We start from the raw sequence: 24558 nt of genomic DNA, 5'->3' as shown, positions 1-24558 counted from the left end.
GCGGGGCGCTGCCGCGGGCCGTGCCCCTGCTGCTGCTGCTGCTGCTGCTGGCGGCGGCGGCGGCGACGGCGCTGGGGGCCGCCGCCGAGCCCTGCGCCGCGCCCTGCTCCTGCCGCCGCGGCCTGCTGGACTGCAGCCGGCACCGCCTGCCCGGCGGGCCCGGCCCGCGCAGGATCCCGCCGCTGCCCGCCGGCACCACGGCGCTGTGAGTCGGGGGGCCGCGGGGCGGGGCGGGACCGGCCGGGGCCCGGCGGCGAGGCGAGGCCGGGCCGGGCCTAACGGGCCTGCGGCCGCCTCCCGGGGCAGCGGGCGGGCGGGGCGGGAGCGGCCCCGGGGCACGGCTCTGCCCGCGGCGGAGCGGCGGGGGGCGGGAGCGGGGCTCGGGGTGCCCCCGGGCCCGTCGCAGGCCTCGGCCCCTCCCGGCCCCTGCCGGCGGCGCCTCGAGCCGCGCCTTGCAGCGCCCGGCCCCGAGCTCCGCCGCTGCCGGGCGGCCTGGGCCTCGCCTCCCTCGGGGAGAGCCTGCGGGCTGCCCTGGGCTCCGCGGCCGCTGCTGCTTCGGGAAGGGAAACAGCAGCCCGAGGCGGGTGGCAGCCCTCGCTCAGCGCCAGGGGTGACCGGCGCCGCGCTGAGCGGTGTCCCCCAGGGCCGGCGCAGGGTGCCCCCGGCCATTACTCAGCACTCGCCGCCGGTTTGTGCCCCGGGGGTGTTCAGGTCCCCCTCTGCTCACAGGAGTCCCCAGCCCCTCTTGGAGCCAGCGTGATTCCCAGTCCGTAGCTGTCCTGCAGCAGGCTGGAAGGACGGTGCTCCAGGGCAACGTAAAGAACTGGCCTGGTAGATCCCAGGAGCGTAGAAGGCAGTGTTCGGGTAGCTGCAGGAGTCCCTTTTGGCAGGACTTAAGAGTCTGGTTTATACTAAAAGCTGGGCACGCATAAGGGAGTTTGTCACTTCATTGCCACTTTCTGGTTTTGTAGTTCTCTTCTTTCCCCATACGATAAACAATCAGAAACGTTGAAGAGGAAACGTATAGCTCAGCACAGAAATGCAGTTAATTTGTCATTTAAAATATTTCACGTTAGAAAGGTATGAGGATATCTTAACATAGCACTTGTCAGGGCCTGGACAGGTAGGCTGGAAGTTCATCAGGTGGCTAACAGGCAAACCGATAACTGTTGTATTTGAGAGCGAGTTTCCAAGCTTCGGAGCGCTCGTATCTTTCTCCAAGCCAACAGAGGGTGCGTTTCAAATGGCTTGGCGCAAACTGCAATGGGAAGAAGTGGTGTTGGCGCTGTGCTAAGTTATGCAATCTGCCATATGCTGCAAACAATAATTAAGTGTATATTCTCTGTTGTGGCTTTCAGGATTTTGGCACACGAAGCATGTGGGGGGGGGGGAATTTTTTCTTCCCTAAGACAGCTCTAGCAGTTCTGACTCTAAATGAGCCGTAATACATAAAAGCTGTTTAAAATTAATCAAAGCTTTTTTTTTTTCCCCTCACATGAAAAAGTCCCTGATGGGCTTTTCCCTCTCAGTTCTCGCTTCACCTAACTTTGTGGACTGAAAAATCTTGTTTTTCATAACTCTTAAGCTCCTTGCAGCTGATGTTACCAGCGTGGTGGTGGTTTGTGCTGTTACAGCCAGGAAAGCACCCTCAGAGCTCTTCTTCATAGTGAAAGTTTCAGGCAACTGCACTTTTCCTGCTGAAATGCGTATGCTTTGTGGGTGACCTGCAGGGTGGCGAAGAGTGTAGAGAAGTCAGGGAGCCAGCAAACCCTTTTTGGTGTGTCTGCGTGTTAACAGTCATAAAGTCAGTAACAGTTCCATTTGCAGCGGTGCGTTTTGGTTAGCCTGTGTATTTCTCAGCGCGGACGGCTTGCTGGGTGGCTGCAGCAGCACCTGTCCTGCCCGGGGACGTGGGGGGGACGTGGCCGTGCTCAGCTGGGCTGAGTTACCGTCCTTCTCCGGGGCTAGGCACGCGGTAATCAATCTGCTGTCTGGGTTCCGTTTTATTTACGTGAGAGATGAACACCAGTTCAGCTCAAAATGAATGTTTAGATGATTTTATATACAATACCAGATGAGTCTCTAAAATACAAGTTTTGCGTGTTTGCTCTACATCTTCTGTAACGCGGGCCTCGCAGTAAAAGTCCAAGTGCTTTTAGAATGACAGGGCTGCTTTGGTTTTTTGCTTTTTCAGGACATGGGAATTTGGTTCTGTATGAAAGCAGAAAACTTAGCCATGTGAATGTCTGATTTTTTTTTTTATGTTTATAGATCGATCATTCAATGTTTTTCATTTAATATTTAGCTATGCATTGTCCTACTTCAAAAAGGAAAGCATCAGGAACAGTAATGAGATACAAATAACACCAGAGCTGTTTTAGGTATGGACTACGTACAGAACTTCTTGAAAGAGGACCTAATGAAAACTATGGTGTAGTCCAAACGTGTTCAGTACTTGGGGCATGCTCTTCCTGGGCTTTCTAAATTAAAATCCTAATCTCTGATTTCCTCTTAAGGCAGTAGGCTTCTGGAAGGGTACCTGGTTGTTGGCAGACTCATTGACCAGGGCGTTAGGGGTGGTCACGGAAGAAAGCGTTGGCTGCCATTGCGACAGGACGCGTGGTGCCGGGATGGGTGGGCTGCGTTAGGGGACGGGGGGGTCCCCGGCACCGGGGAGGAACCGGGGCTGCAGCCGTGCACCACGGCCTCTCCACTGCGAGGCCGTGGCTCTGCGGAGCCTTAGGACATCGTCCAGAGCTACAGGAAGAGGGAACTAGTTCAGCCTGGATCCGGGAGTCTGTGTGGCCACATCTACGAACCTCTCCTCAGTGCCTGCTTGCTTTATCGCTTACGTAGGCTGGAACGGTTTGTGGCTGTTAAGTGACGTTCGGGCTTTACTCACTTCAGTTGTCCCTGCTTTTTAAGTTCCCTCGGGGCACCTCAGGTACCCTTTGCTCCTGCGGTGCGATAGTGGTAGGAAAGTTTCTTCTGGAAAAGGGTGACTTGGGACAGGAGCAGATCTTCATGTGGTCGGCTGACTTTCTGGCTTACATTAGCTTAGATTTTTTGGGGTACAGTTGGGCATCTCTTAGATCCTGTTCACGATGGTGTTTCGTTTGTTGCAGTGCAGAACGGGTGCGTTTCTCTGAGGATGGCACCAGGCAGCGGCCTCATGGAGAAATAACTGACATGCTGAAAAACTGTCTTAGAAGAACAGGTTGCTGCATTACCATAATGACCCAATTAAACCCCGTGGGAATTAAAATGTGGTTTCTTGTTGTCATTTGTAACTGAATTTTGGCTTTTACGTCGCTGGTTCTTTAAGTGTAAACTGCAAATCTTGAGCAAATACAGGCAGCAGGACTTCAAAATTCTGACCTTTTTGAAATCAAAGCCAGGAACCACCTTAAACTTTCGCCTATTCCTGTGCTACTTGAGCCACTGCTGAGCGCAATAGAGATATATCTTACAATTTCCCAAGTTTTTAGTAATTCCCTGCTAGAACTGTGTCTCCGCTGGGTCCGCGGCACTTCCCGGCCGGTGGCCGGCAGGGTCCCGCAGCCCCCAGCCCCCCGTTGGGCCGCCCCCCGTTGGAGGCCTTCCTGTGCCGACCCCGCGGACGCTCGCTGTGCCCAGTGAGGGCTGAATCCGTGCTGGGACCCCCTCCTCAGCAGGGACATTGCGGGCTTTGTTTTCTCCCCCCCCATCGTCGTTCCCGGAGAGCCTCGCGTCCCGCCGGATCTCGGTGTAGGTGGAGTTGTCCCCGGGTCCAGAGTGCAGGAGCGGCTGCGCCCAGGGTGCTGTCACTGGGCCTGCTCGTCAGCGGAAATATTTCTGACCGTGGCCGGTTACATTTTAGTGTTTTTAGTAGATCCGTGGCAGTTCTGTTCCTAAAGGATAACTGTCTCCTGCGTCGGCGTAACCGCAGCCCTGTCTGACGATGATAAAAGCAGCCGCGATGCGAGCGCGCTGTTACGTCCGTGGTCGTGAGAGAGAATCCCTGCCACAGGGCTGCACCAGGGAGGAATTAATCAGGAGGCGAACAGCTGTTGCTGGAAACAGCTCGCTGTAGCCCTGCGCGTGGTGTGAGGATTGCAAGTGGCGTGGCCAGCGTGGTGCCGCGCCGATAGGCACAGCTCGCCGCCGCAGGCGGGCTCCCTGATTTCCTAGGCAGTGCTGAGGTGCGTGTGTGGGTATCGGCAGCGTGCTCCCTGCGGCGAGGGTATCGGCAGCGTGCCGCGGGCCCCGTCTCGGAGTCGGGCCTCGTCCAGCAAACAGAGATGCTGGGGCTGCCGGCACAAGTGTCTGGGACTCATCTCTGTTCTGGGCTAGTGCCAGGAAGGCGTCAAAAGGCCTTGGTTGTTTTGCTGGATCGAGTGCCATCTAGAATAACTTCTAGAATGACTTCTCTTTTTTTTCCTCTAGGGATTTAAGTCATAATCATCTGTCGTCATCCAACTGGAGCATTGATTTATCTGTTCGCACGCTACAAGAAGTGTAAGTTGGTTTTTATGACTATAAACTGAAGATTTCCTCCGTGATTCTGATTAGTACACTTCATTGCATATCTCGCTGTCTGGTCTGACTTGCAAAAATATTTGATGCTAGTTAATTAAAAATGGATGCTTTGCTGGCAGCAAATTTTATGTAAAACTGGTGTTTTGTGTGCAGAATGCTTTTTCATAAAAGTTTAGCAGGCCAATATGTTAAAAAGAAATGAGCTGTTTGTTTTCACTATGGCTGGTCTGAAGTTAAAGAGAAGTAATAGTAACCATTAAAAATGGTAAAAACTTGTGTGCTTCACTGTTACGTTTTTCAAGTTATTAGGATTTAAGCTCTTACACAACCTGTTTTGTCAACGACTATTATTAACATTAAATTGTTAAATGTCTTGTGATATGAGTTTTCTGCTGTATATAGAAGGGTTTTTCTCTTAGAGGTGTCAGTAAAGATTTTTTTTTTAACTTTTCTTTAAGGAAAATGAATTACAATGAGCTAAGTGAAATTCCTTATTTTGGAGAAACAACTTCAAATATAACTCTTCTCTCATTGTAAGTAACAGCTTGTCTGCCTTTTTCTTGTTTTAACAAAAGTGAGAATTTTGCTGTCGAGTTGTAGGAAAGCGTAATTTCTTTCGTCTGAAATGCTACTCCTCTAAAGTGCTTTAGGGAATATGTAAGCACTCTTTAAAGAAATACAAATCAGTTAGACAATCAAGTCACCCTAAATTATCGATAAAATGCAGTCCACCAAGACAGGCAGCTTTGAAGGGGAGGGATTCAGTCTAGCACTGACAGTTCCCATGAGATACAGCCCCGTTACAGTCCCCAGAACTTGAATCTATTTATATGTCAGAGCGGCAAATCGGTCTTGGATTTTCAGTATTGCTTTAAGAATTAATGTTCTGCAGTGCGTGCTACACTTCCAGCGTAAGAGACTCACTGGTGATGTTGATACACAGAATCCTGTAGCTGTATAGCCATGCGGTGTGAAGGATGGGATGTTTTGGTAACCATCTCTGTTGCTTGTGTTTTTCAGGGTACACAATACCATTCCAGAAATAAATGCTGAGCAACTCCAAGTTTACCTTTCATTGGAAAATCTAGATCTTAGTTCTAATCTTATCTCAGAAATTAAAGCTGCTTCTTTTCCACGGATGCAACTAAAGTACCTGTAAGTATGAGTGGTCTGCCATGTCTGGGGTTCCTGTTTCTTCAACGTTGTTGAATACCTCATCTACTCTAAGTTACTGTCTTAATGCAGGCTGCCTTGTGTGGCTTTGAACTGCTAGGAGCACTCAATGTAGCTACAAATGTGCTTGAAATTAAATACTTTTCATAGCAATCCGTATTGCTTTTCCTCAGGTAGTATGGAAAACAATAACTGCTGTTACCAAAGTGCTGGCACTTCAGCCCGCAGGGACGTGGAATGGTTTCAGCTCATCTTGTGTAGATTCGTGTTGACATTGTCTTAACCATGTCTAACTGAAGCATGGCATGCAGTCAAAATCAGCTCCTACCATGGGTTATTTTGGGGAAAAAAATCATGCAGCTTTCTGTTATGCTAGGACTCAGATTTCTGATATGACTTCACAAGGAACTTGAGTTCTAGTAATAAGTGATTGCTCCAACGTGCTTGTGCAGTTTTGTTCATAAAATATTGCACATTCTGAAAGGCCTTTTTCCTCTTCTTCCACAGGAATCTGAGTAACAACAGAATAACTACCCTAGAAGCAGGCTGTCTTGATAATTTATCTAGCTCTCTAATAGTGGTAAAGCTGAACAGAAATAGGATTAGCGTGATCCCACCAAAGATCTTCAAATTGCCTCATGTGCAGTTTCTGTAAGTAGCAGTCTTGAAAGGTTAAAAAGATAGTGTTTACGCTATCTCGGTATGTGTTCTTGATGGTCACAAAATGTTGCTTATTAAATACATCTTAATATTTTACTGACATCTTTATATAAGGGAACTGAAGAGGAACAGGATTAAAATAGTGGAAAGTCTTACATTCCAAGGACTGGAGTCCCTAAAATCTTTAAAAATGCAACGCAATGGGATTAGCAGACTAATGGATGGAGCATTCTTTGGCCTGAATAACATAGAAGAATTGTGAGTATACCCAGTCCTGGAATTTCTTTGTGTAGGGTAATGTCCTGTATTGTTACCCTCACTGAGACTGCTGAAATATTGATGAGTGTCACAAGATGAGAGTTTACAGATCTGCGTTTTCCCATTATGTTGATATCACATCTGGTTACTTTAGAGGTGTAAAGATACTGTGTCTCTCCACCTTCTTTCCACTCGGTGATCAAGAACGCTTTGTCACTGTCGATAGCTTTTTTTGTGTACTTGTGAATATTTTTCAGTTTTCTGATTTTAGCGTGCTTAGTTGAATTGCTTTTTCCACTTTAGTACCAGTAGGATAGCAAATACAGGAGTAGTCAAAACTCAGCACTTCTTGCTTTGCAAGAAAGCATTTGTGTTCTCTGTAGTGTGGGATGGTTCTTTATCAGGTAATGTCTTGACATAGCACAGGGGTATGCAATGCAACATTAGCAAAAGTTGTTTTTTAAAAGTAATCTTCTAGGACAAACTACAATTTCACTTCTGCTGCTGGATTTTTTGTGTACTTTTATTCACTCTTGGTTTCCATGGAACGAATGCAATCATGAATTTCAAGTTCTGTAAGGCTTAATGTTAGTAAATCATTTCAATATCCACTAGGTAAAACTTTGTAAATATGTTTTCATTTATTACCTGTTTTGCAAATGTTTTTCCATCTATTTTCCTTAGAGAACTGGAACATAATAACTTAACAGAAATAAACAAGGGCTGGCTGTATGGTCTGCGGACATTGCAACAACTCCAAGTTAGCCAGAATGCCATTAACAGGATCAGTCCAGATGCATGGGAGTTCTGCCAAAGACTTTCTGAGCTGTAAGTCCTGGGCTGCTTTTCAGTGGGGATTTTGTAATGTTGCAAGTAACGTATTGGATAGTACATAGTAAGAGTGAGTTACTGAGGGAGAAGTACTCAATTTCTGTGTTAGGCCCATGGTAATGCTGTGTGTTTTACTTCTCTGATAAGTGTTCTAGTAGAAATTTATCAAGATTCCATAGTTAATCAAGTTCGATAGTATTAATCCCCCCACTTGTCTTGCTCAATATTTTCAGAGACTTGTCGTACAACCAGCTAACTCGCCTCAAGGAATCTGCCTTCGTGGGACTTGGTTTACTGGAGAAACTAAACCTGGGTGACAATCGCATTAGTCATATTGCTGATGGTGTGTTCAGAGGTCTGACGAATCTTCAAATCTTGTAAGTACAGAAAACCTCTAGCTAGAATCTCAATTTAATGCAGCAACACTTTTGGAAGTAATGATGATGAATGTTGCACTCGGCATGGTCCGAAATCATTGTTTTGGCGTTGGTGTATGCTGTCCTGCCTTCAGGTATGGCAGGGGCTGACCATCATTTGGTATGCTGAGATAACAGAATTCTGGCTTAGTGTGGTGATGAGAAACAGTGGTTTAGTGACCTTAAGCACTCAGCTGCATATCGTACCAGTTCTGAGAAGGTGTGGATAGTCAGCTTGCAGAAATGCCAGTCTGGACCTCTCTTTATTCGAGGTGGTTTTCTCAAGGTTGGATAACTATCAAACCACATTGTGAATCCTGCTAGTCACAGAAGGTGCTGTTTAGCCCACCCTGCATGTGAGCGGAAGTCACACAGGGTGTAGGAGAGGAGTAGGATTACTCGCCATCTGAGGCACAGCTCTGCTTTTGTCAGGACTTTTGTTACCAGCTCTAGCCGTTCAATATTTTTTTTTTACAAAACTCAGTCCTGGCTTTTAATAATAATAAAAACACTTCCCAAGTAGATCTGAAAACTTGTAGTCATCCTGAACAATGGTGGCTGAGAAAGGAGTGAAAGTCTATAGCCCCTCTGTCAGTTCATTAAATAAATGCTTAAATAAGCAAATTTATCAGACTTATGTAAGCGGTCATATTCTGTTAGCCTTAATGCAACCTTTTAATGGAATAATTAAAACTAATTTCTTAGATCTAGAGTAGGATGAAGAAGAACAAGAGCAGATTAATTAGTAGGTTTTCCTGGGCTCCTGAGGGGCGACAAACAGTTGAAAAGCTCGCCGTTTGCTTCAGGGCTGGAATGTGCGGGACAGAGGGCAGTGGTGATGAACAAAGCTCCAAGCATTCGTGCCCAGCCAAGCATAAGGAGCCAACTCCTCCGCTCACACAATGAGGGGCTTTTCTTTTGGGTTGCTCACTCGCTTGGCTAAGTGGTTGGAGTAGTGGAATGTAAAAATACTTCTAACTAGATACTGTGGTGCTGTCGGCTTACTTCCATTGTTGCCTGTATAGTATTTGTTTCAGTGCTAAGGCTGACATAAGTATTTCTCTGTATGTTCAGCTCCTGTCACTGTTCTGCAAGGTAGCTTTAATAACTTAGAACAAACTGTAAAAACTGTATATAAACCACAAGGTAATAAGAGCAAAAGATTGAAGGTGTATCAAAGGATAGCACTGAAGATTTGAAGTTCTAAATTTTAAAAACATTCATTACTTCGTAATATTTTAGCTTGGCATTGATACCACTCATGCATTCACAATCTAAAACTCTGAAGCAGACCTGGAGAGAAATGTAGAAACTACTTTTAAATCACAAGAACGAGCAACTTGGAAATAAATTAGGCATGTTACTCATCTCGTCGTTTTTCTCGGTAGATGATTTCAGTGTCCAGTACATTAAGCTGAATACTTTGCAAAGAGGAAAAATCTTAACGTGAGCAAGCTTCAGGGCTGTATTCCGATCCTTGCAATACATGAATTGTGGAATTACAAGCACTCTTTTCTTTTTGTCCTAATCTTTAAAGTACATGTATTGTGGAAATGTCTCCTCCGAGGTATTAAAAACAAGCATTCTGTCTTTGAAAGTAAGAAAAAAATGACAACGTGTTACCACTGATGACATCCTGGAGGTTGATCCCAGTCTCTCCCAGAATAGTAATCTACACATTTTACAATCTCACTCAAGGAAAAGTAGATGCTGCATTTTTCCACCACTAGCACAAGGAAAGAAGTGTTTCTATGAGATGACACACACAATGGTATAGGTAGTTAGCTTTCTGTGTCATAACTTCTTCAGAAGCTTTATCAAGCTGATCCATATAATATCTGATAAAGCGCAGCGTAGACTACTTTTCATCAGTGTACCTTTAAACACACAAGTGCCTGCAATTCTATGTGTGGTTGTATTAAGCCAGATGAAAACTGGCTTTATCAGAAACTCTTTGCTCAATCCATGCTATTCCAGCTAAAAATACTGTTGGATTTATTTCACCTTCTCTCTAAAAAGCGTGTAATTCTCTACAAACAGTGCTGCTATATTGCTTTTTCTGCTTAGGCCACTGTTCTGTGTGAGGGGCAGAAGTGCTATGCAGAGGTCAAACAGAAATCCCATTAGCTGCTAACAAGATCTGTGAGCAGAATATCAACTTCATTCTGAAAACCTACTACATTGTGCTTGGCAGCCTTACACTATAACCTGTGTGTAATCTCTTAATATGCTAATGCTATTATAAGCCTGTTACTCAGGAGGATTAATGCTGCTAGTGTATTGGTTAATTCGCTTACATGAACCAACTTGCTTCAGGAGCCTCTCCCAGCTTCTGGTAAACAATCCATCACATGACAATTGCGAGTCAGACTGGGTCTTTCCTTTAATACCACATCAAGAATTTGTACTTCAGAATTTGTTTGTGGTTCTGTCTGAGGCATTGATCTCGAACAATCCTATTTTCCCTTGCATCTCTGAAATGGAATAGTCATCTTCTGACAAACACAGTTTTATACAAGTTTTGAGACCTTCCAGGTGACGCTGTCCCATAGAATCATAGAATATCCCAAGTTGGAAGGGATCCACAAGAATCATCACTCCCAACTCCTGGCTTCACACAGGATTTCCTAAAAAATTAAAACACGTGTCTAAGAGCGTTGTACAAACGCTTCTTGAACTCTGGCAGGCTTGGTGCTGTGACCACTTTCCTGGGGAGCCTGTTCGGGTGCCTGACCCAGAACACCATTACCAGGCATAAATAACAGTAAGTTCTCTTCCATAGCTAAGCACAAGCAGTGGTCGCAATGATGTTGCAAGGTTTGTAATCAGGCTCTTCTGCTCCTGCAGGGACTTGAGGAACAATGAGATCTCATGGGCCATAGAAGATGCAAATGAAGCGTTTGCAGGACTCAGCAGGCTGGATAAACTGTATGTATTACAAAACGTTGTAATGACAGTACTTCTCAGGCAAACAGAACAGAGGGAAAATGCAAAATATTAATTGTGAAATCAATGATATGAGGCAGAAAGACTTTCTAATTGGCAGCTGTAGTCAGTGTATTTCCCCTTCCATGCTATGACCTTCAGAGGCTTGGGTTCCATGTTCGTGCATTGGATCTGTGTAGTAGTACTGGATCATTTTATGGGACCATATTGAAGAAATTAAGCATGAATATTTGACTGCATTTATTATTAGAACAGCACGGTCTTGTATGGTGACTGTTACTTTTGTTTGCTTTAGTTTGGTAAAAGTTACTGTTTCTTGGGGGGGGGTCCAAATATGAGACAATATTGATTTAGCAGCTTTTCAGTACTTTGGCTATGCACTTTGTATCCGGTGCTGTGTGCTTTGCAGGAAGCTATGCAATCCTGTGGAACTACAGACGCTGTTTATAACAAATAGTATGAGTGTGCAGTCTCAGGAACTAATGTGGTTGTGGCACATTGGTATTAGGATATTATTGTTCTGCTCCCAAGTTCTGTTTATCGCTTTTCCATTCTGCTGGCTTGAGTTATCTTCTGGCCCATCTCAGACCCAGATCTCAAAGTTAAGGATGGAAAAGAAACACTATCCATAAGAAAATTAGATGAGCCTTCAAGCTCAGAAAATGGTATTCAGTCATTCATCTCTTCTAGAAAGAAGAAAACTTTAGTTAAACATCATAGGAAAACTTTTTATGTCTGTCTTATGAGCTCATATTGACATTCAAGCTGCTTGTTGGGTTTGGGGGGGGTTGTCTTTCAGAATCTTGCAAGGAAACCAGATTAAATCAATTATGAAGAAAGCATTCTCTGGTCTTGAAAGACTTGAACATCTGTAAGTACTCTGCTTTGTGTAGAACTCCTAGTTGTTTATCAACTTCAGCCTTGTATTCTCTCTCAAATATTCAGGAATTAAACTGAAGGTAGCATATGAAGTTACACTTACGTTATTGTTCTTTGCTTAACTTGCAGAGATTTAAGCAACAACGCAGTAATGTCCATCCAAGAAAATGCGTTTGCACAGGCTCAATTGAAGGAGCTGTAAGTTTGACAGTTCTTTACAGATTCTGTACAATTCTTACCGTGTTAAGAATCCTTCAGCTGTTGCAGGATTAGCTGAAGTTGACTGTAGTGCATCCCATTTTCATCCTGAAATATGTAAAACAAAGCTAATAAATTATCAACTAAAAGGTATCGGCAGTATACTTGGTTTGGTTTGAGGTTTGATAAAAATATGAAAATCCATTTCCTTAGTTGCAATTTAGTAGAAAAGGATTTTTTTTCTTGACGTAGTGAACCGTAAGTTTTTGTATCTTAAAATTTTGCAGCAAACTCCGAACACACTAGTATTTAGACAATGAACATAAATGATTCATCAAGAGTCTTTCAGGGGGTTTAACAAACCCTACGTTTTTGTTGTTCCCTTTTTTTGCCTAGGGAAAGGCCTTAAAAATCAAAGCTCGACAACAACTTTTAGTTGCTCAGCAGATGCTTAAGCTGCTAGAGACTTGTGATCTTCAGACATGTAAAGTATTATGTGAAGTGACCTTCACGCCCAAGACTAATCCTAGTGTAACACAGTCGTCTCTGTGAGATAAGGTCTCTGAATATCATATAATCTGTTTTAAAACTGTTATCCAGTTAGATAATCTTGGCCATATGGACTGTTAGTCTGCAAGGTCTGACAGTTTGAGGAGGAAGGCGATGAGACACGTTTTAGGTGTTAAAGACAAGACTTCCATTGGATTTTCTTATTTATCTTAAAAGTGAGAAATCACTGGTATGTATGGGCAAACAGCAGCTTAGAGTTCTGGCTTGTTTGTGTGCCTCTACTCTCTCACTGCAGCTCTATCAGATTCATCTAAGTGGAAGATCGCTTTTTGTTACAATACTGTACTTTCTCTCTAATCAATTATGTTCCTATATAATATTTAAGAAATTTTGAAAGCAGGCAGTGAGGAAAAAGTTGACCTGTCATTGTTTCCTCTTCTCCCTCCTCAGTTTTCATGTGGAGCAGAGAAGAAAACAATCTGCAGCAGATGCTTCTGTGAAACAAATCACTTTAGTTCTTAAATATTTATTAGCTGGCATGAAAACGAATATTGAGACTTAGACTCATTTCATAATGTGTCTAGTTTGAGATACAGAGCTGCTCTGCAGTATTACAGGTTTTTTAATTGCTTTAAAGAGAGACCATACATATATATTTAGAAGCTGCAGATCCAAGGCTAATTTCCTTAGAATTAAAAAGAAATGTAAGGTTTTAACACTGATAGTAGAAGGAAAGTTTTTTTTTTTTCCTGGACTGTTTATAGCATATATGACTAACATGGTATAGTAAACACCCATGGGCATAAAAGAATACTGTAAATCTTGTAATTTCTGGAAATACATGCTTTAAAGTTGTTTTGCTTAGTGAAATCACATGTAGGACTGTGAAATACATAAACTTTAATCGCACTTTCATTTTGCGTTGTTTCTGCAGACTTTTGAACACTAGCAGCTTGCTTTGTGATTGCCAGTTGAAATGGCTGCCACAGTGGCTCACTGACAGTCATTTACAGCAGGCTGTAAATGTTAGCTGTGCTCATCCTGAATGGTTAGCAGGACAAAGCCTTCTCAGCGTGGACCCCGATGACTTTGTCTGTGGTTTGTATTTTTAATGAATTTTGATATCAAAACATAACGCAAATCTGTGCAGGTACCTTTCTGGAACCCAGCTGTAACACAGCTGCAGGTGCTTGGTCTTTAATTCTGTAAGACTGCATTGTTTTTCATTTAGATTACTGTTAAAAACTGATCATGTTTCCATTCTTCCTGACTACGAATGTCTTTCTCTTTATAAGAGCTATTTGGCACTTTCTTACTCGTTCCTGTCCCTACCAGCAAGGCTAGGATATTTAATACTCTGGTATATTTTCTGATGCTCCATATCCGTAACATTTACCTGTCTCTGTGCCACTACAGTCTCAAATATAAGCCTATTTATTTCTGTAACAAAACTGTGAGATGGAAAACTGAGAGACTCTTTGCACAGAATCAGGTGTGAAGTCTCTGGCAGGCCTGGAAATAGTCTGGTGTTCTGTTTTCCAGATGAACAGTTTAACAACTGTTACTTGTGTATGCATAATTCTTTCATTTCTTCTGTGGCAAAGGCTACAATACCATCATGTAGGCACAAGCATCAGCTTCCCTATTCTAAGGTTACCACCATTGTGCCTGACACTGAACACTGTGTACCTGTGAGAATGCCTTCGATGAAATAATAGGTGTCGAGATAACTTCAGTGTGACCTGCTAGCTTGCTATTCTTTATTTGTATAACTTAAAGACTCTTCAAGATATATAAACTCTCTGAAAGTAAGTCTTCAGTCTTTCATAAAATAACCTAGTTCTTCAGCCAAGCATGGTCTTTGTTTGTAATCTAAATAGAGCAAGTTCTAGACAGTTGTAGAAATTGCAGGGTGCTGTTCAAGATCATGCTTCTATATTGACCTCAGTGCTTTTTCTGTACTTCTGCCTGTGGTTCTAATCCTTTTTCTAGCTTGAAAATATGGAAATAACATAGATATCCTGCTTGGGATGCACATATTGTTCCTACAGGTTTCGTTCTGTTTACATTGTCTTTTCAGTGAGTTTTCCTGCAATATTAATTGCATGTCACAGAGCAAAGTAGCTAATATTGGTGCTTTTCTTTTCAGATAATTTCCCTAAACCACAGATAAGAGTACATCCTGAGACCACGATTGCTCTGCGAGGCATGAATGTGACTCTGACTTGCACTGCTGTGAGCAGCAGTGATTCGCCCATGTCCACAGCCTGGCGTAAGGACAGCGAAGTCTTGTATGATGCAGAGGTTGAGAATTTTGCCAGATATCAGCAGCAAAGTGGTGAGGTTGTTGAGTACACCACTGTCCTGCATCTTTTCAATGTGAACTTCACTGATGAAGGGAGGTATCAGTGCATTGTCACCAATCACTTTGGCTCCAACTATTCCAACAAAGCCAAGCTGACCGTTAATGGTAAGCCATAACAGTAACAAAGAAGAAATGTTTTTACCCTGAAGTGTAACGAGTCTGTTTTTCCTGTTTTCATTTTGATTTATAATTCCTTTCTCATTAGAATTCCTTAGTTCTCAGATAGAGCTGGCTCAAAATAGCCTTGCAATAGTGTCTCAATTGTATTTAAATGCATCAAACATCTCTTTATAAAGCAGATAAGTGATATTGGGCGTGAAAGGCCTTCTGTTTACTTTTGAAAAGGGGCAGATATCTCCCATGCTTTCACTAGAACTGAATTGTTCATCTGGCTGAATGAAGGTAGAACTCTCTTAACTAAAAGCTCCCTCTGCTGTCTCTTCATAACTAAGCACCTTCCCCACGTGTTTGTAAAGCTAGGGAAGATTCAACTAAAAGTAACTTGTGGGACTGGAAACAAACTGAAAAATCAAATCATGAAGTCCCTTTTTTTGGCTGTAACAGAGGATCCCTATTTTAACTTAAGAGAGTTGAGAAGACGCTGTTTACATCAGTGAGTAGACCACTGATCCCCATTGTGTTGGAGAGCAGAGGTGCATGTGTTGCTTTTGCTTGTATAAAACAGGTGCAACTGTGGAGATGGAAGTTTGCTTTCCCTATTACCAGTGAAGAAAAAGTGTGACAAAGGGCTCATGAAGAAGGCTAAAGCTTTTCCCGGTGTTTTCCCCATGAGAAATGTTACCGTTCAGATCATCTTAAATGAACAACATAGGTGTTATATTTAAATTTGAAGGATAGGCTCTTAGAAGTGACCGCTTCTAAAATTTGTGTCGCTGTTAAGAATCTACCTTAACCAGGGAAATCTATAGGTATTCCATATTTTTGTTTTCAGATATTCTGTGCTGTGGAGCTTTTGCTGCTTTTTTCCTGTTACTGAAATTACTAAAGCTTTATTATCTCCTTTGATCCAGAGCTGCCTTCCTTCCTGAAAACCCCCATGGATCTTACTATCCGTACTGGGGCTATGGCTCGGCTGGAGTGTGCTGCAGAGGGCCACCCTACTCCTCAGATCTCCTGGCAGAAAGATGGTGGCACAGACTTCCCTGCTGCACGAGAGAGGAGAATGCACGTCATGCCTGAGGATGATGTGTTCTTTATTGCAAATGTAAAAATAGAAGACATGGGTATCTATAGCTGTATGGCACAAAACACTGCAGGCGGTTTGTCAGCAAATGCCACGCTGACTGTGTTAGGTAAGTGATGTGCTTATCTCTGCTGGCATGGATCATTTCACTTCTGCAATGGTAGTGTAGCTTATATGTAAGTAGCAGGCTTAAGTCCTAAAGAATCAAGTTAAAATACAAAGAGCATAGTATATTCTTTCTCTAGATGCTAATGGTATTCTGTAATAAGGAACAAGAGACTCTTTTCCCGTGATTGCACCACACGCAACCCTCCCCACCAAACTGTAAACATGCTGCCTCTGGAACAGCGTCTCTTAACTGCTTTGTAGGGTTTGGGGGCGTTTGACCGCTGCACTCAAGAAGACTTCTGAACAGTGAGGCTTTTTAGAAGCAAAGCTGACCAGTGAAGTTAGTGTGATCTTTGCAGGAGAGAATTGAGGGAGATACCTCAGTCCAGCAATGTAAATGAGAATTTTTGTTGTATTGGAACAAATTTAGTCACAGGCAGCATGCTGAGTAATAATGGAAGGACAGTTCCTTCTAGAGTGCAGTCTTATTTGAAGACACTTAACGTTACAGTCACAGGCAAATTTAGAATTGGAATTCATAAAGCAGAATGTGGCTAGCATAGTTTTCAGGATGTTTGCTGTACTTGCATTTGTTGCAGTGATCCATAGAATAACTGACGTCACAGGATTTCCTGAATCCTGTATTTCATTGCTTATGTTTATGTTCAGGCTGTAAAGTCAGATTTAAAATCTCATGGAATACCCAGTGGTGACACAGTGGTGCTTGCATAGTGAAGTTATCTTACAACTGTTTTTTTTTTCCCTCCTCTATTGCTACAGAAACTCCTTCCTTTGTTAGGCCTCTAGAAGACAGAACAGTAACCCGAGGTGAAACTGCTGTCCTGCAGTGCATAGCTGGTGGCAGTCCTGCCCCTCGCCTCAACTGGACTAAAGACGATGGGCCTCTGACAGTCACGGAACGGCATTTTTTTGCAGCAGCCAATCAACTCCTTATCATTGTGGATGCTGGGTTAGAGGATGCTGGAAAGTACACATGCATTATGTCCAACACTCTGGGCACTGAGCGTGGTCATATTTACCTAAATGTCCTGGCTTCCCCAAATTGTGATTCATCCCAGAGTGGCATTGTCCATGAGGAAGATGGCTGGGCAACAGTAGGCATTGTGATTATTGTTGTGGTTTGCTGTGTTGTGGGAACTTCCCTGGTATGGGTTATTGTGATCTACCACATGAGAAGGAAGAATGAGGATTATAGCATCACTAACACAGGTAAAGTGCCAAATCAACACGCTTCAGACATGTTTTTAATCCAAAACACTTAAGAGTGGTGATATTTCTGGTTTCATTACAGCTGGATAAGATCAAAGCATTGAAGATTTCCTTCTAAAATCTATTCAGGGATTTGCTCAAATTGCTTCATCCGTTAGGGGAAGAGGCGAGCTTAGGTTTTTATTTTTAAGTATCAGCAGTCTGTTTTATTCCTGACACACTAGATTTGTTCTGCATTGAGGGAAAACACTAATTTGAAAATAAATATTTGAGTTAACTTAAATGTTTTCAAGACCTGGAATAATGTGTATGTAAATAGCTATTCTGTCCCTGTTAGTTTTGAACTAGACATACAGATTTTTGATCACTGAGGTAGAGAAAAGATAACCATATGTGAGCTGAAGTTCTGTATTATATTTTTGTTGATGTGCATAATAGTGATGGTGCTACTTAGCTCTTAATGTCATCAGTGTTAATTCTGCCTTGCAGAGGAGATGAACCTACCTGCAGACATTCCCAGTTATTTATCCTCTCAAGGAACTCTGTCGGAGCCTCAGGAAGGCTACAGTAACTCAGAGGCAGGAAGCCATCAGCAGCTTATGCCTCCAGCTGGTAGCTACGTGCATAAAGGCACAGATGGTAAGCCAAGTCCTCACATGTATCAATTGCAGTTCAGCAGGATGCCAGTGCACCCTCTAGTCCTCATAGCTGGCAGCAGTGTTGCACAATGTAGGATAGTAGAGAAGAATGCTCTAGTAGAGTAGAAAGCTCTTCGCTTTTCCTAGAGAAGAATTCAGGTTGATCATAAAGTTTCCATTGACTCTTTTGAGTTTGAGGCATCTTTTTTTTTCTCTTTTAGTGTTTGTTTATTTTCTGTGATCGAAGCTTCTGCTTTCCGTGCAGGTAGTTTAAGCTTTGGTCCAGCAATGTCTGGGCTCACATCTGGTCTGCTCTCAGTGCCTTTGCATGTAGATGTCATGACTGCCATCCTTCAAGTCCCAGAGTAGTACATTTTCCTCCAGAGGCTCTTTGCTTCAGGGTTTGTGATCTGTCCAGCAAGATAGGGATGCCATTAGAGAATTCCTAGGTTAAATGTCAAGGTAGGTTTTTATGCTGCTACGTTCCTTTGGCATCTTAAAAATAATAAGAAACAGAGGTGTAAACAAAGTTTGCATGGAAGATGACTTGCTGTACCTTTTGTCCTTAGCCTAAAATTACTGCCTCTGCTGGACATCTGGTCAGCTGACTAAGATTACAACCAAAGGGCCTACAGTACTTCCCTGCCCTGTTTGGACACTTTTCAGGATATTGATGTTGAGTCTACAGAGATGTTTTACCATACAAATACTGAGGAGCCATTCAGTCCTTATACAGCCTGGCTTCCAAAAGTGATTCGTCAGTACAAGTTTTTCCACATGCATCCCGTGATCTATTCCGGTAGTCTGTAGGCCAGTCAGTCCCTAGAGCCTGTATCAGGATAGGAGTTGAGAAGCAACTTGTCTCAGTAACCACTTCATCATCCACTCAGACCAGAGCATAGCAGAGCACAGGTATAGCCCAAGGTGCCTTGTCTGATACAAACTGAACTTTTCAACACACACCTGTGTGGATAGCTTTGATTCCAGTACTGTTTCAGCCTGGTGCCTAAGCTGGTTGGACCTGCTGGAACCCTTCTGCCCTTGAAACAGGAAAGCAAACATGAGATTATTCTTTCACTCCTGTGTTTGTGTGGTGTTTTTTTTTTTTTGTAATCAGCTTCTGAAAGGCTATGCTATTGAGAATTCGGATGGTGACAAACAGAACATTTCTCATGTGACTTCCTCGGTAAACAGTCGAGCTGAATACTCTGTTACCGTGTTAACTTTATACGGAGGCCTTTCACACTGTGCTGCTATAATGCCATCCTAATCATGAAATCATCCTAATACATGAAAGTCGATGGAATTTAAGCATCCTTATCCTCTTTGAGAGTATTTTGTTTCTTCTTACTGTTTATCAGGTGGTACAGCGCCATTGGTGATCTGCTCAGACTGTTACGACAATGCAAACATCTACTCCAGGACACGAGAGTACTGTCCCTATGCCTACATCACAGAAGAGGACCCCCTGGATCAAACTCTCCCTAATCTCATGGTACAGATGCCTAAGGAAACGTATACAGCACGCACCCAGCATGAACCCAGTACTCTTGATAATCTTTTAGCAGACAGAGACATGTCTGTCTTCCTTACCAACCATGACAGAATAAGTGAGAAGAAAATCTCTTCCCAGCATATTAATGGTGAGCATATCCTTTTCCTTTCTGATGTTTTGTATTCCCTGGTGTTGCTGGCCCTTGTTGTGCTGCCTTTCAGTGTTGGTTCACAGCTAATTTTACAAATACCATAGTTAGTGGAGTGATTAATCTGTTTGTTAACCACTTGTTCTCAGAGCTAGCTCTGTTTGCATCCAATACCAAAGAGTTGAAGCGGGTGATGTTACTAAAGATGGTATTTCTTAATTCCTCTCTTAAAGCCCGTGAAATGTGATCCCTTGCATGTACTTCAAGGACATCTATTAGACATGATTTAAGGCTTAACACAGGAAATTCAAACGGCCCTTCTGTTTGAGCTGGGCTGAGTTACAAACAGCTCCAAATTATTTTTTTGGTAAATTAATTGGGTTTATGTTGAGTTTTTTCACGTAGCCTTTTTAAAAACTCACGCTGAAACGGTGTATGTTGCTTTCTGGTTACTGTAACAGGTTGCTGAGAGAGTATCCAGTTAAAATATGCTCTCAAAAACAGAGAAAATAACTTCAGGAAGACAGTTACTGCTAAGCAATACAACTCAAAAAATCTGTCTAAATTCTAGAATGTATTTATCATGAACCCACTCCTGTTCATCTGCTAATTTTTCTTCCTCAGAACCCTTTCAGCTTCCTTTATGGGGAGTAAACAAAGATCTAGCGCTCTCTCATTCACACTTCCTGCATCAGCAGTCAGCCCGTGAGACCCCACGACCTCTTCGAAGTGAGGGCATTATTGACAGTGACCGGGAGCAAGCTGCTTCACCCCGACCTTGCCACAGATTACGTGAACATAACTTTGATTTTAATAGGACACGGAACATTCATGACTATAGCGAAACCACGTAAGACACTAAAATGAAGTCTTGGAAGCAAATCCATACCAACTGACTTTTTGTATTTACTACCTCAGGACTAACCCCTAGGCCAAAGATGCTTTTGTACGTGTGCCTACAATTACGGGCTGAGTAAACCAAGACAGACTCCCTAGAAGGAGGTGGCACATGCCCTTTTTGCTTGGATTCACCGTATTGGAATGTGGGACGTACACATGGTGATTAGTGATATCCACAAGAACAGTGTTAAAACATGGATCTTCTGATGTTGGAAACAGCCTTTGTGTTGGTGCATGCTTTGAAAATCTCTCAAGAATGCATAGCTATTTCACAGTACATTGCTTGAAAACAAATGTTCAGGGCCTCCTCATGGAATTCCCCAGTAATTGTAAGCATAAAACTCTTGGCCAGCTTTTTGTTCCTCAGACTATTGGCAGGCGTTTGTTACCAGTCTAACTTTGGGGCTTGTTTTCTCCTATGAATAATGGACTCTAGTTGTAAATAAATTTGCATTTATAAATATTTTGTATACACTAAGCATATAAATGTGTTGGCTGTAATGTAAATATATTTTTTATTATGCCAAAGTATGTATTATACTGTTAGTCTTGACAGCTGCATATCAAGCCATATTTTTTTTTGTGGTATTGAAAGCTTGTTTCTGAGGGGGACAAAAATTTCTTTGTTTTGGAAAGAAGTGAACTTACTATAGATATGTGGTGCAACTGTGATATTGATGAATTTCATTGTCACATACAACTCTGTACGCATTAAGCTTGGCTGACCTGACTGCCAGCTGATCAGTTTCATTAGATAAGCAGAATTCCAAGTTCGGCACACTTTAATGTGGTGAGTGAGCCTTTAAATTTCTATATTAGGTTGCCTATCTTTTCTAGCAGAGCATAAAGCCCAATGGACCCTGCATTAACGGTGTTAGCCTACACTACAGGCTGTATTATCCAACTTCTCAGAAGCTTTTGTAAATAGCAAACAAAAAAATAGTACACAACATGTTTCTTTTCATCTCTTAAAATAGCTTTAAGGTGGGAGCTTTGAGTGGTTTATTTCAGAAGTTCATCTAAGCTTTTATCTTTAAAAAGCTTTTGTGTTGTGTATGTTGCAGAGAGGTATATGTGTATTTTTCATAGCTGACAGTTAAATGAACTTTTAAAAAGAATAATGTGATGAAGAACATGAGGTAAATTGGAGAAGCATTGGATGAATTATCTGTGAACTACACTAGATTTTCTGTTTCTTCTGCACAGCCAAGAAGCACGTGTACTTTAAAACACTTGCACCCTTTTCTTTTGTAAAACATCAGGCAAAATTCTTGCCATATTGAACTCTGTAATAGTTCCCTAGACCACAGGGTGGCAAAAAGGTGTAAGTGTTTGACAGGTGAGCAATGAAATAACATGGGAGAGAACCCCTCTAATGAAAGTCCAGTACTTGTTGAGAGAAGCAGAGGAGGCAAAGAAACTTCACTTGTTAGTGGAGCATGGCTGACAAAATACGTCTTTGTGTGGAATATGTTAATGACCCACCAGCAGCGGGTTTTCAGCAAGTATCTTGCATTCGGAGGTAGAGTGCTTCTATGCTACGCTGTATAGCCTGGCTTGAAGAGCAAGGGGCCTTCTTCCTAGTCATTGTTGTATCTTTTCAAGCCATAGGATATGCACTAAAGTGAAAACAGCTGCAAGGTATATTTTTATAGAGACAAAAACCTTTTTGGACAAGCCCAAGAGAAGTATGTAAGACTTCCTGTTGATCCGTTCCTAAATAGAAGGGTGTGGGACTGCATTATCAGATGCAGTCTTGCGGAATCACAGCTGAACCTTCTGAGACTGTGGTTTAGTTGAGTGAAAGAGTGAGGAAGTGCTGGGAATAGTGATTATTTTCCCACAGCTCTTTGGGCATGAATAGTAGTCATATCTATGCAAATGAGCAATTATTATTAATGGCTCTTAGCCTGTTTTGAAAGCAGCTATGGTGGCTTTGGTAGCCAGCAGCTTTAGTAGGAAGAGGATCTAATTTTCCTTGACCTTCGGATAAAGTGGAGAAACAGGTGTGTTAAATTCTTTTTGACCTCTGACATCTGAAATATTTTAAGGGCTTACATGTAAGATACATGCTAAAAGAAGAATCTTATGGGTGTTCCTTCCTGGTTTTATTTCCTCCAGGCTTTTCATTCCCAGATAGCATTTAAGACCTAGTGGTTATTTTCAATCCAAACCTGTTTCTGTTGCAGGAACTTTCAGTTTAAATTCAGATGAGAAAGGTCAGGTCATGAAACTACGGCAGCAGCAAAGACACATTCGTTTGGGCTGCTTGCTGCTTTACTCAGATATTCAGAAGCTGATGTGACAGTTGCTTCTTAGCATGTGCGGTGCTGTGGTTTCCCACTAGCAAGAAAGTAGCACCACTACTGCTGCCTTGTCTCCCATCACCATTTGGCAAATGCTTGTTACCTTTTATTTTCTTTCATCCTTCTCTTCCGTGGGGTTAAGCTAATACAGATCTCTCAGCTGTCTCATTATAACTGTTGATGTGCATGGGGGGCATCCAAAACCTTAGGTGTACTTAAGGCACAACTGCCTAGTATGATCAAACTCGTGTTAGGTCATTAAGATGTGCTTAGCCCAGAACAAGGCTTTAAAATGATGCTGTCTGCACCAGAACAAACTGAAGTCCTAGCTCTTGAAAGAATTTAGGAGCTAAAGCTGCACTGACTTCTATGAAAGTACACAAACCAGTTGCACGCAGCTATTTACAGGTAAACATGTTGCTGTACTTAACGTTGTGGAAAAACTTACTAGGCAGACTTGCAGAAAAAAATCAGGTGTCTTTTCTTTACCCTTTCCTCCAGGAGGTGCAAATAGCGGAGTGGCCATTCTGTTTGCAGTAAATACAGTTTCTTCAATCAATGCCAAAGTACTAACGGTACAGGAACTGGGGGTTCAGCATGAGCAAAGACGCTCTTGTTCCCTGTTGCTATTTCCTAGTGTTTATTTATATTTTTTTTCACATAAGAATGTATATTTTGTATAGCATGTGTAATATATGTTTGTCTATTGTAATATACCTTCATTCAATAAAATGCTATATACATTGAACGTTCACTGTAACTTTTGTTAGTTTGCAGATTAAATAATGTGTGTTTATTCAATGATACTTAATTTTTGTAGGGAAGAAAATGCAGTAAGCCTCATAAAGCAGTTTCAGGTAGGATTCCGGTCTTCTTAACACGAATATTATACCAATCCTTTCCTTTCATTACGGGAAGAGCACCTGGTATTTAGCCTGGCTCACGAATTAGCTTCCACACATGGTAACAAAGTGGTAGCTGGCATTATGAACTGGGTCTTGCAGCCCTTTCTCAGAGGCTGTGCGCCAGGGCATGGGGCTGTTGGCTAATTCTGCCAGTGATGGGCACTGCTGCAGCCCAGGCATGGAGCAAACGGAGCAAGCGGGAAGGAAATGAGTGAAGGTGAGTGGCAGTCTGGAAGGAAAATGTTATATTTCAATAGGTTCACTAGTAATTCTGCAGCAAGATTACAGAGGTGAGATCTGAATTTGTTACTAGGTTGTCAATTCTCTTGAAAACTCATTGCTTGCAGTCCTGGTTCAAGTGCCTTGTGTATGCTACCTGAGGCACCTGCTGCCTGTGAGAGATGAGAACGGTGCCAATTTTTCTGTGTCTAGGTGGGAGGCAGCTGACAGATGATTGTTTTCAAAATTAAAGCCTTTTTAAAAAAATAGATTTTGTTACCAAATAGTTCTTATTTCAGTTTTCCACTAGGAAGCACACCGTACTTCTGGAAACGTACAACAGCGGGGCTGTTGTCTCCGAGCGAGAAGACTCACCGATCTCTGTGCTCATAGCACTGTCGTCCTGCTATTCGGATCCTTTGAAGTGCCAAAAGTGATTTGCTTTCTGGCAACAGACCAACAGCATAAATGCGTTAGTGACAGCATGTCCCCATATACCTGCTGCAGGAGGAGAGGCGACTGCTCCCCACCCTACCAGCTACCATCCTTCCTAAAAACCTGCGTAAGTTTTTTTTATTATTGTTCCTTTGAATAATCTACCCTATTTTTATCGCTACAGTATTTTGCTAGTTCATGTCTGATAACCACCTT

The 24558-nt window shown here is 42.7% G+C and overlaps 1 protein-coding gene across 1 annotated transcript; it reads left to right on the top strand.

Annotated features, from left to right (window-relative positions):
• On the top strand, nt 1–23531 carry LRIG2 (leucine rich repeats and immunoglobulin like domains 2). The gene is made up of 18 exons (XM_083812927.1): nt 1–205; nt 4426–4497; nt 4977–5051; nt 5539–5673; nt 6199–6342; nt 6466–6609; nt 7294–7437; nt 7674–7817; nt 10704–10784; nt 11602–11673; nt 11811–11879; nt 13324–13487; nt 14539–14859; nt 15786–16067; nt 16847–17296; nt 17786–17935; nt 19296–19577; nt 20202–23531. Exons 3-18 carry the CDS (start codon nt 4981–4983, stop codon nt 20429–20431), a joined length of 2883 nt encoding a protein of 960 aa, XP_083669053.1. The 5' UTR covers nt 1–205; nt 4426–4497; nt 4977–4980; the 3' UTR covers nt 20432–23531.
• Nucleotides 23532–24558: the final 1027 nt, after the last annotated feature.

Source organism: Anser anser, assembly GCF_964211835.1.
Source record: "Anser anser genome assembly, chromosome: 27".
In the NCBI taxonomy this organism is placed as follows: domain Eukaryota; kingdom Metazoa; phylum Chordata; class Aves; order Anseriformes; family Anatidae; genus Anser; species Anser anser.
This window is presented reverse-complemented; position numbering and strand designations above follow the sequence as displayed.